At 35.7% G+C, this 15,188-nt stretch overlaps 1 protein-coding gene across 1 annotated transcript; it reads left to right on the top strand.

Annotated features, from left to right (window-relative positions):
* The first annotated feature begins 324 nt into the window (after positions 1-324).
* Positions 325-4,089, top strand: LOC143304572 (uncharacterized). The gene is made up of 3 exons (XM_076627049.1): positions 325-2,991; positions 3,190-3,600; positions 3,891-4,089. Exons 1-3 carry the CDS (start codon positions 680-682, stop codon positions 4,087-4,089), a joined length of 2,922 nt encoding a protein of 973 aa, XP_076483164.1. The 5' UTR covers positions 325-679.
* The last annotated feature ends 11,099 nt before the right edge of the window (positions 4,090-15,188 follow it).

The raw sequence follows: 15,188 nt of genomic DNA, 5'->3' as shown, positions 1-15,188 counted from the left end.
TACGTTATATGGTATAACGTTTTAACGTATCACGTTATATGGTATAACGTTATACCGTATAACGTTATATGGTATAACGAAATGACGTTTTACGTTATATGTGTAGTATCGTGGACGAAAGGCCTGGGCAATATCGGACGAACTATGAACAGTGTCGCGAGAGCCGAGGCGCCGTCGGGCCCATCAATGTGTCATCGGTCTTTTCAAGTGCATAGTTTCGTGGAAAAGACCTACGTGACCCTGGCCACGAGCGTCTGCAGAACACGTGTGCGGTGGGCCTAGGAAAAGGGCAATGGAATGCGACAACAGTCAGTCGAAAAGCAGAGCGCGAGTCGAGAACGAGAGTGCGAGTCGAGAAGCGGAGTGCGAGTCGAGCGGAGACGGAGGTTGCGAGTGGCGTTGCCGAGAGAGTGTGGATTGCGCTGTGTTCTGTACGTTTGGTATGAATAGTTCAAGTTAAGCCACAATCGTCTCTTCTGTCTGATTAACATCTCTATTGTCCACGTTTTGTAAACATATTACATCACGATATTACATATTTTTGGGGGCTCAGCCGGGATTGGACAAGACAGAAAACGAAACGGTTTAACAGAGCTATTCGAGCTAGTTGTGAATTTACCGGTACGCGGTGCGGTAAAAGACGATATCGTTGACTGTTTAAGTTTGTGTTGTGTGAAAAATGGCCAACGTCGGGGACGAACGGTTGTCGGGTGAAGAGGGTTCGACGCTGGAGGAGCTGAGGAATAAGCTCGCGCGAATGAACCTCCCTATATCGGGTGCGAGGTCAGTGCTGATTGCAAGGCTGAATCGGGCGTGTAGGGCTGGACAATCGTATCGTAAGGGATCGACGGGCGATGAAGAGCTAACCGGTCAACGAGATTTAGAAAGTGTACAGAGAGCTGAGCGTGATTGCAACGAAGATGAGGATGTTGAGAAAATGAATACGAAGGAGTTGAAGGAGCGCCTCGCTAGTTTGGGTTTAAAAACGACGGGAAGAAAAGTAGAATTACGCGCACGGCTACGAGCGGCCATGGATGGTAACGACATATCGTCGGAAGAAGAAAGCGACGACGAAAGTGAGGATGAAGATGACAAGAAAAACGCAAGAGAATACAAGAGAGATACGCGAAGGGTGTATCAGGACCGTGACGAATGTTGTCGAAGGGCATGTGTTGGTTCGACGCTGAGTTTTAGAGACGTCGAAGATGCATTAGAGCCGTTTAGTGGCAACAGAGGTGAAAATGTCGAACGATGGTTCGAGTCGTTCGAGGAAGTCGCTGATACGTGCATGTGGTCGGATGGGCAGAAGGCAGTCTACGCCAGGAAGCTGCTGAAGGGATCAGCGAAAATATTTGCGAGCTTCGAGTGTCATGCCAGGACTTGGCATGAGTTGAAGAGGGGGCTAGTGAAAGAATTTTCGAGGAAAGTCAACAGTAGGCAAGTTCATCAGAAACTTGAAGAAACAAAAAAGGAGAGTGATGAAGCATGTTTGGCTTACATGTACCGTATGCTCGAAATAGCTAGCCATGTGGACATGGAGGAGGAAGCAAAGGTAGAATACATAGTGGATGGAATAATAGACGACGAGAACAATAAGGCTGTATTGTATGGCGCTACGTCAATCAAAGGGTTGAGGAAGAGGTTAGTGATGTACGAAGAGCAGAAGAGTCGCAGAGCAAAGTCGATTGTGAAGCCGGCTAAAACCCAGAAGAACGGCGGGAGGCCCAGACAATCTGTAGACGCAATGAAGAAAAGAAGATGCTCCATTTGCGGTAGTGAGGATCATCTAAGAGTTAAGTGCCCGGAGAAAGGAAAAGGTATGAAGTGTTTCAAATGCAACAGGCTTGGACATGTGGCGGCGAATTGTACAGCGCGACAAGTAAAGACTTACGTAATCTCAAGACCGGAGAGGAAAAAGTACGTGAAGGACGTGTCGATAGATGGCTGCAGGTTTGTCTCGTTAGTGGATACAGGTAGTGACCTTACGTTCATACGAGCGGATGAGTATGTGAGGTTAGGATCACCACCTCTGGGAAACTGCAAACTTAAGTTTGATGGTTTTGGTTCCGCTGGCAATAGTACCTGGGGCGAGTTCACAAGGGTAATGACGGTCGACGGGTGCGACTTTACTGTCACTCTGCATGTTGTCTCGGATAAGGTAATGACAAGACACAGTCTACTCTTAGGTACCGACTTTTTAGACCAGGTAGAGTTGCGAGTCAAACGGGGCGAGGTGACATTTTTACGACTCGACGATCAGACCGACGGTCACGAGGACGCGCCGGATGTACTGAGGGTAAACGCGATAGAACAATCCGACGAGATCGATTTGTCACATGTACGAGAATCTCATTACCGTGAAGCCATTCGGGATATTATTAAAGGGTATAGGCCGGAGAAGAAGAGAGACGCCGGGATAACCGCGAAAATAGTTCTGAAAAGCGACAAACCGGTAGCGCGAAGACCGCGAAGACTGGCGCCGTCGGAAAGAAAGGAAGTAGATGATCTGATGGAAGCGTGGATAAACGAGGGTGTCATCAAACCGTCAGACTCGGAGTACGCGAGTCCGATAGTGGTAGTCCGAAAGAAAGATGGCTCCATCAGGGTTTGCGTCGATTTTCGCGAGCTTAACGAACTCATTGAGTGTCCACATTTCCCGTTGCCGTTAATTGAAGACGTTTTAGACGCGTTGCAGGGCGCCCAGCTGTTTACAACAATAGATCTGAAAAACGGGTTTTTCCACGTAAGTCTAGACAAGGATAGCCAGAGGTACACCTCTTTTGTTACGCCCACGGGGCAATACGAATTTCTGAAGTTGCCGTTTGGTCTGAAAATTTCTCCTATTGTCTTCCAAAGGTACATATCGAAGATCTACAAAGAACTGATGGATAAGGGTATTGTCATCGTGTACATGGACGATATCATTGTCCTTGCAAAGAAATTAGAGGAGGCATGGGAACGCCTGCAAATGGTCGTAGAATTAACTGGGCAGTATGGGCTAGTCATAAATTGGAAAAAATGTCGTTTTATGCAGAGGGAAATCGAGTATTTGGGACACATAGTCTCGGGAAACACCATAAAGCCGTCCGCTCATAAAACCAAGGCCGTTGCAAACTTTCCCAAGCCAACATCGGTTAGAAAAGTCCAGAGTTTTTTGGGACTTACAGGATATTTCCGAAAATTCATTAGAGGTTACGCGAAGATTGCCAAACCCTTAACCGATCTGTTGAAAAAGCAGATAGACTTCAAGTTCGGGGATCGGGAATCAGAAGCTTTCGAAACCTTGAAAGTAGCGCTTACCAGCGGGCCTGTCTTAACACTCTATAGAATAGGCGCAGAGACCGAGTTGCATACTGACGCGTCCGCAGAGGGTTACGGAGCAATATTAATGCAACTGGATCTGAACGATGGTAAATTCCATCCGGTCTACTTTGCCAGCGGAAAAACAACTCCCACAGAAGCGAGGTACACCAGCTACGAACTAGAGGTGCTAGCGATAGTAAAAGCGTTGAAAAAGTTCAGGGTGTATCTGTTAGGTGTGCCGTTTACTATTGTTACGGATTGTCAAGCGTTCGCCATGACGATGAGAAAGAAAGACTTGTGTGTGCGTGTGGCTAGATGGGCCTTGTTACTAGGCGAGTTTAAGTATCAAGTGTGTCATCGGCCCGGGAAAAGTATGCAGCATGTAGACGCTCTGAGTAGGAACCCCCTGCCGAGCACTATGTATGTAACGGAGAGTGAAGACGGGCTGATTGCACGGTTGAGAAGGGCACAGAACGAGGACATTGAAGTCCGTAGGATTTTGGACGCCGCAACGTGCAGTCAGGCCGACGGGTATGTGCTAAGAAACGATATTCTGTATAAGGAATGTGAGGACGATGTGCTAATAGTAGTACCGAGGGCGATGCAGACGCAAGTGGTCAGGCAAGCGCACGAGCGTGGGCATTTCGGGGTTACCAAAACCGAAGCTATGGTCAAGAAGGACTTCTGGTTCAAGGGGTTGCGCGAGAAGGTCGAACGCGTGGTATCCAACTGTCTCGACTGTATCCTAGCCGAACGGAAGCTAGGCAGGCAAGAGGGATATCTTAACCCGCTGGACAAAGGCGACACGCCGTTAGATACTTACCATATTGACCATGTGGGCCCCATGACAGCCACAAAGAAGAGGTACGCGCACATCCTTGTAGTGGTGGATGCGTTCACGAAGTTCACGTGGCTTTATCCCACTAGGTCTACTAATACCGCGGATGTTGTCGACCGACTGAAGAAGCAAGCGGCTATTTTTGGGAATCCGCGGCGAATCATCTCCGATCGGGGAACAGCGTTCACGTCCAACGCTTTCCGAGAGTATTGCGAAGGAGAAAACATAAAGCATTCATTAATCACGACAGGGGCACCGAGGGGGAACGGGCAGGTAGAGAGGGTAAACAGGACTCTCATACCATTACTAACTAAACTGACTGCCCCTAAACCCGATGACTGGTATAAGCATGTTGACCAGGTTCAGAAACACCTAAACTCCACCGTAAACAGAAGCACAGGGAAGACTCCTTTCCAGCTATTGGTTGGGGTCGAAATGCAAGTCAGGGAAGAGGCGAAGATTAGAAAGCTGATCGACGAAGAGTGGGCCGCGAGATTTGAAGAACAACGTCGCGAGCTACGTGAGGACGCGAAGAGGAAGATCGCCGCAACTCAAGAGGAGAATCGTCGAAGTTACAATAGAAGAAGAAAGAGCGCGAAGCAGTATCAAAGGGGGGACCTTGTCGCCATAAAGAGAACGCAGTTCGGCGCAGGGTTAAAACTCGGGGGCAGATTTTTAGGCCCGTACCGGGTCGCGCGAGCCATGCGAAATGACCGCTACACTGTGGAGAAAGTGGGGGAGCATGAGGGGCCCGCGCACACCTCGACGACTGCAGACTTCATGAAGCCGTGGGTCCTGAACGCCGAAGATGACGCATCTGATGACAGCGAGATAGAAGACAACATCTGAGGGCAGATGTTATTGCATGATTGCCGAATGTAGTATCGTGGACGAAAGGCCTGGGCAATATCGGACGAACTATGAACAGTGTCGCGAGAGCCGAGGCGCCGTCGGGCCCGTCAATGTGTCATCGGTCTTTTCAAGTGCATAGTTTCGTGGAAAAGACCTACGTGACCCTGGCCACGAGCGTCTGCAGAACACGTGTGCGGTGGGCCTAGGAAAAGGGCAATGGAATGCGACAACAGTCAGTCGAAAAGCAGAGCGCGAGTCGAGAACGAGAGTGCGAGTCGAGAAGCGGAGTGCGAGTCGAGCGGAGACGGAGGTTGCGAGTGGCGTTGCCGAGAGAGTGTGGATTGCGCTGTGTTCTGTACGTTTGGTATGAATAGTTCAAGTTAAGCCACAATCGTCTCTTCTGTCTGATTAACATCTCTATTGTCCACGTTTTGTAAACATATTACATCACGATATTACATATGGTACAACGTTATAACGTATTACGTTATATGGTATAACGTTTTAACGTATCACGTTATATGGTATAACGTTATAACGTATTACGTTATATGGTATAACGTTATAACGTATTACGTTATATGGTATAACGTTTTAACGTATTACGTTATATGGTATAACGTTATACCGTATAACGTTATATGGTATAACGAAATGACGTTTTACGTTATATGGTATAACGTTATAACGTATTACGTTATATGGTATAACGTTTTAACGTATTACGTTATATGGTATAACGTTATACCGTATAACGTTATATGGTATAACGAAATGACGTTTTACGTTATATGGTACAACGTTATAACGTATTACGTTATATGGTATAATGTTTTAACGTATCACGTTATATGGTATAACGTTATACCGTATAACGTTATATGGTATAACGAAATGACGTTTTACGTTATATGGTACAACGTTATAACGTATTACGTTATATGGTATAATGTTTTAACGTATCACGTTATATGGTATAACGTTATACCGTATAACGTTATATGGTATAACGAAGTGACGTTTTACGTTATATGGTATTACGTTATAACGTATTACGTTATATGGTATAACGTTATAACGTATTACGTTATATGGTATAACGTTACAACGTATTACGTTATATCGTATAACGTTTTAACGTATTTCGTTATATGGTATTACGATATAACGTATTACGTTATATGGTATTACGTTATAACGTATTATGTTATATGGTATAACGTTATACCGTATTATGTTATAGAGTATAACGAAATGACGTTTTACGTTATATGGTATAACGTTCTAACGTATTTCGTTATACGGTATAACGAAATGACCATTTACGTTATATGGTATTACGTTATAACGTATTACGTTATATGGTATAACGTTATAACGTATTACGTTATATGGTATAACGTTATAACGTATTACGATATATGGTATAACGTTGCAACGTATTACGTTATATGGTATAACGTTATAACGTATTACGTTATATGGTATAACGTTATAATGTATTACGTTATATGGTATAACGTTATAACGTATTACGTTATATGGTATAACGTTTTAACGTATTACGTTATATGGTATAACGTTATACCGTATAACGTTATATGGTATAACGAAATGACGTTTTACGTTATATGGTATTACGTTATAACGTATTACGTTATATGGTACAACGTTATAACGTATTACGTTATATGGTATAACGTTTTAACGTATTACGTTATATGGTATAACGTTATACCGTATAACGTTATATGGTATAACGAAATGACGTTTTACGTTATATGGTATTACGTTATAACGTATTACGTTATATGGTACAACGTTATAACGTATTACGTTATATGTTATAACGTTTTAACGTATCACGTTATATGGTATAACGTTATACCGTATAACGTTATATGGTATAACGAAGTGACGTTTTACGTTATATGGTACAACGTTATAACGTATTACGTTATATGGTATAACGTTTTAACGTATCACGTTATATGGTATAACGTTATACCGTATAACGTTATATGGTATAACGAAATGACGTTTTACGTTATATGGTACAACGTTATAACGTATTACGTTATATGGTATAACGTTTTAACGTATCACGTTATATGGTATAACGTTATAACGTATTACGTTATATGGTATAACGTTATAACGTATTACGTTATATGGTATAACGTTTTAACGTATTACGTTATATGGTATAACGTTATACCGTATAACGTTATATGGTATAACGAAATGACGTTTTACGTTATATGGTATAACGTTATAACGTATTACGTTATATGGTATAACGTTTTAACGTATTACGTTATATGGTATAACGTTATACCGTATAACGTTATATGGTATAACGAAATGACGTTTTACGTTATATGGTACAACGTTATAACGTATTACGTTATATGGTATAATGTTTTAACGTATCACGTTATATGGTATAACGTTATACCGTATAACGTTATATGGTATAACGAAATGACGTTTTACGTTATATGGTACAACGTTATAACGTATTACGTTATATGGTATAATGTTTTAACGTATCACGTTATATGGTATAACGTTATACCGTATAACGTTATATGGTATAACGAAGTGACGTTTTACGATATATGGTATTACGTTATAACGTAATACGTTATATGGTATAACGTTATAACGTATTACGTTATATGGTATAACGTTACAACGTATTACGTTATATCGTATAACGTTTTAACGTATTTCGTTATATGGTATAACGTTATAACGTATTACGTTATATGGTATAACGTTATAACGTATTACGTTATATGGTATAACGTTTTAACGTAGTACGTTATATGGTATAACGTTATAACGTATTACGTTATATGGTATAACGTTATACCGTATTACGTTATATGGTATAACGTTTTAAAGTATTACGTTATATGGTATAACGTTTTAACGTATTTCGTTATATGGTATAACGTTATAACGTATTACGTTATATGGTATAACGTTTTAACGTAGTACGTTATATGGTATAACGTTATACCGTATAACGTTATATGGTATAACGAAATGACGTTTTACGTTATATGGTACAACGTTATACCGTATTACGTTACATGGTATAACGTTATAACGTATTATGTTATATGGTATAACGTTATACCGTATTATGTTATATAGTATAACGAAATGACGTTTTACGTTATATGGTATAACGTTCTAACGTATTACGTTATATGGTATAACGAAATGACGTTTTACGTTATATGGTATTACGTTATAACGTATTACGTTATATGGTACAACGTTATAACGTATTACGTTATATGGTATTACGTTATAACGTATTACGTTATATGGTATAACGTTATAACGTATTACGTTATATGGTATAACGTTATAAAGTATTACGTTATATGGTATAACGTTATAACGTATTACGATATATGGTATAACGTTGTAACGTATTACGTTATATGGTATAACGTTATACCGTATAACGTTATATGGTATAACGAAATGACGTTTTACGTTATATGGTATTACGTTATAATGTATTACGTTATGTGGTATAACGTTATAACGTATTACGTTATATGGTATTACGATATAACGTATTACGTTATATGGTATTACGTTATAACGTATTATGTTATATGGTATAACGTTATACCGTATTATGTTATATAGTATAACGAAATGACGTTTTACGTTATATGGTATAACGTTCTAACGTATTTCGTTATACGGTATAACGAAATGACCATTTACGTTATATGGTATTACGTTATAACGTATTACGTTATATGGTATAACGTTGCAACGTATTACGTTATATGGTATAACGTTATAACGTATTACGTTATATGGTATAACGTTATAACGTATTACGTTATATGGTATAACGTTCTAACGTATTACGTTATATGGTATAACGAAATGACGTTTTACGTTATATGGTATTACGTTATAACGTATTACGTTATATGGTACAACGTTATAACGTATTACGTTATATGGTATAACGTTTTAACGTATTACGTTATATGGTATAACGTTATACCGTTTAACGTTATATGGTATAACGAAATGACGTTTTACGTTATATGGTATAACGGTTTAACGTATTACGTTATATGGTATAACGTTATAACGTATTACGTTATATGGTATAACGTTACAACGTATTACGTTATATCGTATAACGTTTTAACGTATTTCGTTATATGGTATAACGTTATAACGTATTACGTTATATGGTATAACGTTATAACGTATTACGTTATATGGTATAACGTTTTAACGTAGTACGTTATATGGTATAACGTTATAACGTATTACGTTATATGGTATAACGTTATAACGTATTACGCTACATGGTATAACGTTATAACGTATTACGTTATATGGTATAACGTTATACCGTATTACGTTATATGGTATAACGTTTTAAAGTATTACGTTATATGGTATAACGTTTTAACGTATTTCGTTATATGGTATAACGTTATAACGTATTACGTTATATGGTATAACGTTTTAACGTAGTACGTTATATGGTATAACGTTATACCGTATAACGTTATATGGTATAAAGAAATGACGTTTTACGTTATATGGTACAACGTTATACCGTATTACGTTACATGGTATAACGTTATAACGTATTATGTTATATGGTATAACGTTATACCGTATTATGTTATATAGTATAACGAAATAACGTTTTACGTTATATGGTATAACGTTCTAACGTATTACGTTATATGGTATAACGAAATGACGTTTTACGTTATATGGTATTACGTTATAACGTATTACGTTATATGGTACAACGTTATAACGTATTACGTTATATGGTATAACGTTTTAACGTATTACGTTATATGGTATAACGTTATACCGTTTAACGTTATATGGTATAACGAAATGACGTTTTACGTTATATGGTATAACGTTTTAACGTATTACGTTATATGGTATAACGTTATAACGTATTACGTTATATGGTATTACGTTATAACGTATTACGTTATATGGTATTACGTTATAACGTATTACGTTATATGGTATAACGTTATAACGTATTACGTTATATGGTATAACGTTATAAAGTATTACGTTATATGGTATAACGTTATAACGTATTACGGTATATGGTATAACGTTGTAACGTATTACGTTATATGGTATAACGTTATACCGTATAACGTTATATGGTATAACGAAATGACGTTTTACGTTATATGGTATTACGTTATAATGTATTACGTTATATGGTATAACGTTATAACGTATTACGTTATATGGTATTACGATATAACGTATTACGTTATATGGTATTACGTTATAACGTATTATGTTATATGGTATAACGTTATACCGTATTATGTTATATAGTATAACGAAATGACGTTTATTTTATATGGTATAACGTTCTAACGTATTTCGTTATACGGTATAACGAAATGACCATTTACGTTATATGGTATTACGTTATAACGTATTACGTTATATGGTATAACGTTATAACGTATTACGTTATATGGTATAACGTTATAACGTATTACGATATATGGTATAACGTTGCAACGTATTACGTTATATGGTATAACGTTATAACGTATTACGTTATATGGTATAACGTTATAACGTATTACGTTATATGGTATAACGTTATAACGTATTACGTTATATGGTATAACGTTTTAACGTATTACGTTATATGGTATAACGTTATACCGTATAACGTTATATGGTATAACGAAATGACGTTTTACGTTATATGGTATTACGTTATAACGTATTACGTTATATGGTACAACGTTATAACGTATTACGTTATATGGTATAACGTTTTAACGTATTACGTTATATGGTATAACGTTATACCGTATAACGTTATATGGTATAACGAAATGACGTTTTACGTTATATCGTATTACGTTATAACGTATTACGTTATATGGTACGACGTTATAACGTATTACGTTATATGTTATAACGTTTTAACGTATCACGTTATATGGTATAACGTTATACCGTATAACGTTATATGGTATAACGAAGTGACGTTTTACGTTATATGGTATTACGTAATAACGTATTACGTTATATGGTATAACGTTATAACGTATTACGTTACATGGTATAACGTTGTAAAGTATTACGTTATATGGTATAGCGATATACCGTATTACGTTATATGGTATAACGTTTTAACGTATTACGTTATATGGTATAACGTTATACCGTATAACGTTATATGGTATAACGAAATGACGTTTTACGTTATATGGTATTACGTTATAACGTATTACGTTATATGGTACAACGTTATAACGTATTACGTTATATGGTATAACGTTTTAACGTATTACGTTATATGGTATAACGATATACCGTATAACGTTATATGGTATAACGAAATGACGTTTTACGTTATATGGTACAACGTTATAACGTATTACGTTATATGGTATAACGTATTAACGTATCACGTTATATGGTATAACGTTATACCGTATAACGTTATATGGTATAACGAAATGACGTTTTACGTTATATGGTATTACGTTATAACGTATTACGTTATATGGTACAACGTTATAACGTATTACGTTATATGGTATAACGTTTTAACGTATTACGTTATATTGTATTACGTTGTAACGTATTATGTTATATGGTATAACGTTATAACGTATTACGTTACATGGTATAACGTTATAACGTATTACGTTATATGGTATAACGTTTTAACGTATTACGTTATATGGTATAACGTTATAACGTATTACGATATATGGTATAACGTTGTAACGTATTACGTTATATGGTATAACGTTATACCGTATTACGTTATATGGTGAATCGAAATGACGTTTTACGTTATATGGTATTACGTTATAACGTATTACGTTATATGGTACAACGTTATAACGTATTTCGTTATATGGTATAACGTTTTAACGTATCACGTTATATGGTATAATGTTATACCGTATAACGTTATATGGTATAACGTTATAACGTATTACGTTATATGGTATAACGTTTTAACGTATTACGTAATATGGTATAACGTTATACCGTATAACGTTATATGGTATAACGAAATGACGTTTTACGTTATATGGTACAACGCTATAACGTATTACGTTATATGGTATAATGTTTTAACGTATCACGTTATATGGTATAACGTTATACCGTATAACTTTTTATGGTATAACGAAATGACGTTTTACGTTATATGGTACAACGTTATAACGTATTACGTTATATGGTATAATGTTTTAACGTATCACGTTATATGGTATAACGTTATACCGTATAACGTTATATGGTATAACGAAGTGACGTTTTACGTTATATGGTATTACGTTATAACGTATTACGTTATATGGTATAACGTTATAACGTATTACGTTATATGGTATAACGTTACAACGTATTACGTTATATGGTATAACGTTTTAAAGTATTACGTTATATGGTATAACGTTTTAACGTATTTCGTTATATGGTATAACGTTATAACGTATTACGTTATATGGTACAACGTTATAACGTATTACGATATATGGTATAACGTTATAACGTATTACGTTATATGGTACAACGTTATAAAGTATTACGTTATATGGTACAACGTTATAACGTATTACGATATATGGTATAACGTTGTAACGTATTACGTTATATGGTATAACGTTATACCGTATAACGTTATATGGTATAACGAAATGACGTTTTACGTTATATGATATTACGTTATAATGTATTACTTTATATGGTATAACGTTATACCATATAACGTAATATGGTATAACGTTATATGGTATAACGAAATGACGTTTTACGTTATATGATATTACGTTATAATGTATTACGTTATATGGTATAACGTTATAACGTATTACGTTATATGGTATTACGATATAACGTATTACGTTATATGGTATTACGTTATAACGTATTATGTTATATGGTATAACGTTATACCGTATTATGTTATATAGTATAACGAAATGACGTTTTACGTTATATGGTATAACGTTCTAACGTATTTCGTTATACGGTATAACGAAATGACCATTTACGTTATATGGTATTACGTTATATCGTATTACGTTATATGGTATAACGTTATAACGTATTACGTTATATGGTATAACGTTATAACGTATTACGATATATGGTATAACGTTGCAACGTATTACGTTATATGGTATAACGTTATAACGTATTACGTTATATGGTATAACGTTATAACGTATTACGTTATATGGTATAACGTTATAACGTATTACGTTATATGGTATAACGTTTTAACGTATTACGTTATATGGTATAACGTTATACCGTATAACGTTATATGGTATAACGAAATGACGTTTTACGTTATATGGTATTACGTTATAACGTATTACGTTATATCGTACAACGTTATAACGTATTACGTTATATGGTATAACGTTTTAACGTATTACGTTATATGGTATAACGTTATACCGTATAACGTTATATGGTATAACGAAATGACGTTTTACGTTATATGGTATTACGTTATAACGTATTACGTTATATGGTACAACGTTATAACGTATTACGTTATATGGTATAACGTTTTAACGTATCACGTTATATGGTATAACGTTATACCGTATAACGTTATATGGTATAACGAAGTGACGTTTTACGTTATATGGTATTACGTTATAACGTATTACGTTATATGGTATAACGTTATAACGTATTACGTTACATGGTATAACGTTGTAAAGTATTACGTTATATGGTATAGCGATATACCGTATTACGTTATATGGTATAACGTTTTAACGTATTACGTTATATGGTATAACGTTATACCGTATAACGTTATATGGTATAACGAAATGACGTTTTACGTTATATGGTATTACGTTATAACGTATTACGTTATATGGTACAACGTTATAACGTATTACGTTATATGGTATAACGTTATAACGTATTACGTTATATGGTATAACGTTTTAACGTAGTACGTTATATGGTATAACGTTATAACGTATTACGTTATATGGTATAACGTTATACCGTATTACGTTATATGGTATAACGTTTTAAAGTATTACGTTATATGGTATAACGTTTTAACGTATTTCGTTATATGGTATAACGTTATAACGTATTACGTTATATGGTATAACGTTTTAACGTAGTACGTTATATGGTATAACGTTATACCGTATAACGTTATATGGTATAACGAAATGACGTTTTACGTTATATGGTACAACGTTATACCGTATTACGTTACATGGTATAACGTTATAACGTATTATGTTATATGGTATAACGTTATACCGTATTATGTTATATAGTATAACGAAATGACGTTTTACGTTATATGGTATAACGTTCTAACGTATTACGTTATATGGTATAACGAAATGACGTTTTACGTTATATGGTATTACGTTATAACGTATTACGTTATATGGTACAACGTTATAACGTATTACGTTATATGGTATTACGTTATAACGTATTACGTTATATGGTATAACGTTATAACGTATTACGTTATATGGTATAACGTTATAAAGTATTACGTTATATGGTATAACGTTATAACGTATTACGATATATGGTATAACGTTGTAACGTATTACGTTATATGGTATAACGTTATACCGTATAACGTTATATGGTATAACGAAATGACGTTTTACGTTATATGGTATTACGTTATAATGTATTACGTTATGTGGTATAACGTTATAACGTATTACGTTATATGGTATTACGATATAACGTATTACGTTATATGGTATTACGTTATAACGTATTATGTTATATGGTATAACGTTATACCGTATTATGTTATATAGTATAACGAAATGACGTTTTACGTTATATGGTATAACGTTCTAACGTATTTCGTTATACGGTATAACGAAATGACCATTTACGTTATATGGTATTACGTTATAACGTATTACGTTATATGGTATAACGTTGCAACGTATTACGTTATATGGTATAACGTTATAACGTATTACGTTATATGGTATAACGTTATAACGTATTACGTTATATGGTATAACGTTCTAACGTATTACGTTATATGGTATAACGAAATGACGTTTTACGTTATATGGTATTACGTTATAACGTATTACGTTATATGGTACAACGTTATAACGTATTACGTTAT

Source organism: Bombus vancouverensis, chromosome 2 (genome assembly GCF_051014615.1).
Source record: "Bombus vancouverensis nearcticus chromosome 2, iyBomVanc1_principal, whole genome shotgun sequence".
Lineage (NCBI taxonomy): Eukaryota > Metazoa > Arthropoda > Insecta > Hymenoptera > Apidae > Bombus > Bombus vancouverensis.
The sequence above is the reverse complement of the archived record's forward strand: the minus strand, read 5'-3'. Positions and strand labels throughout refer to the sequence as shown.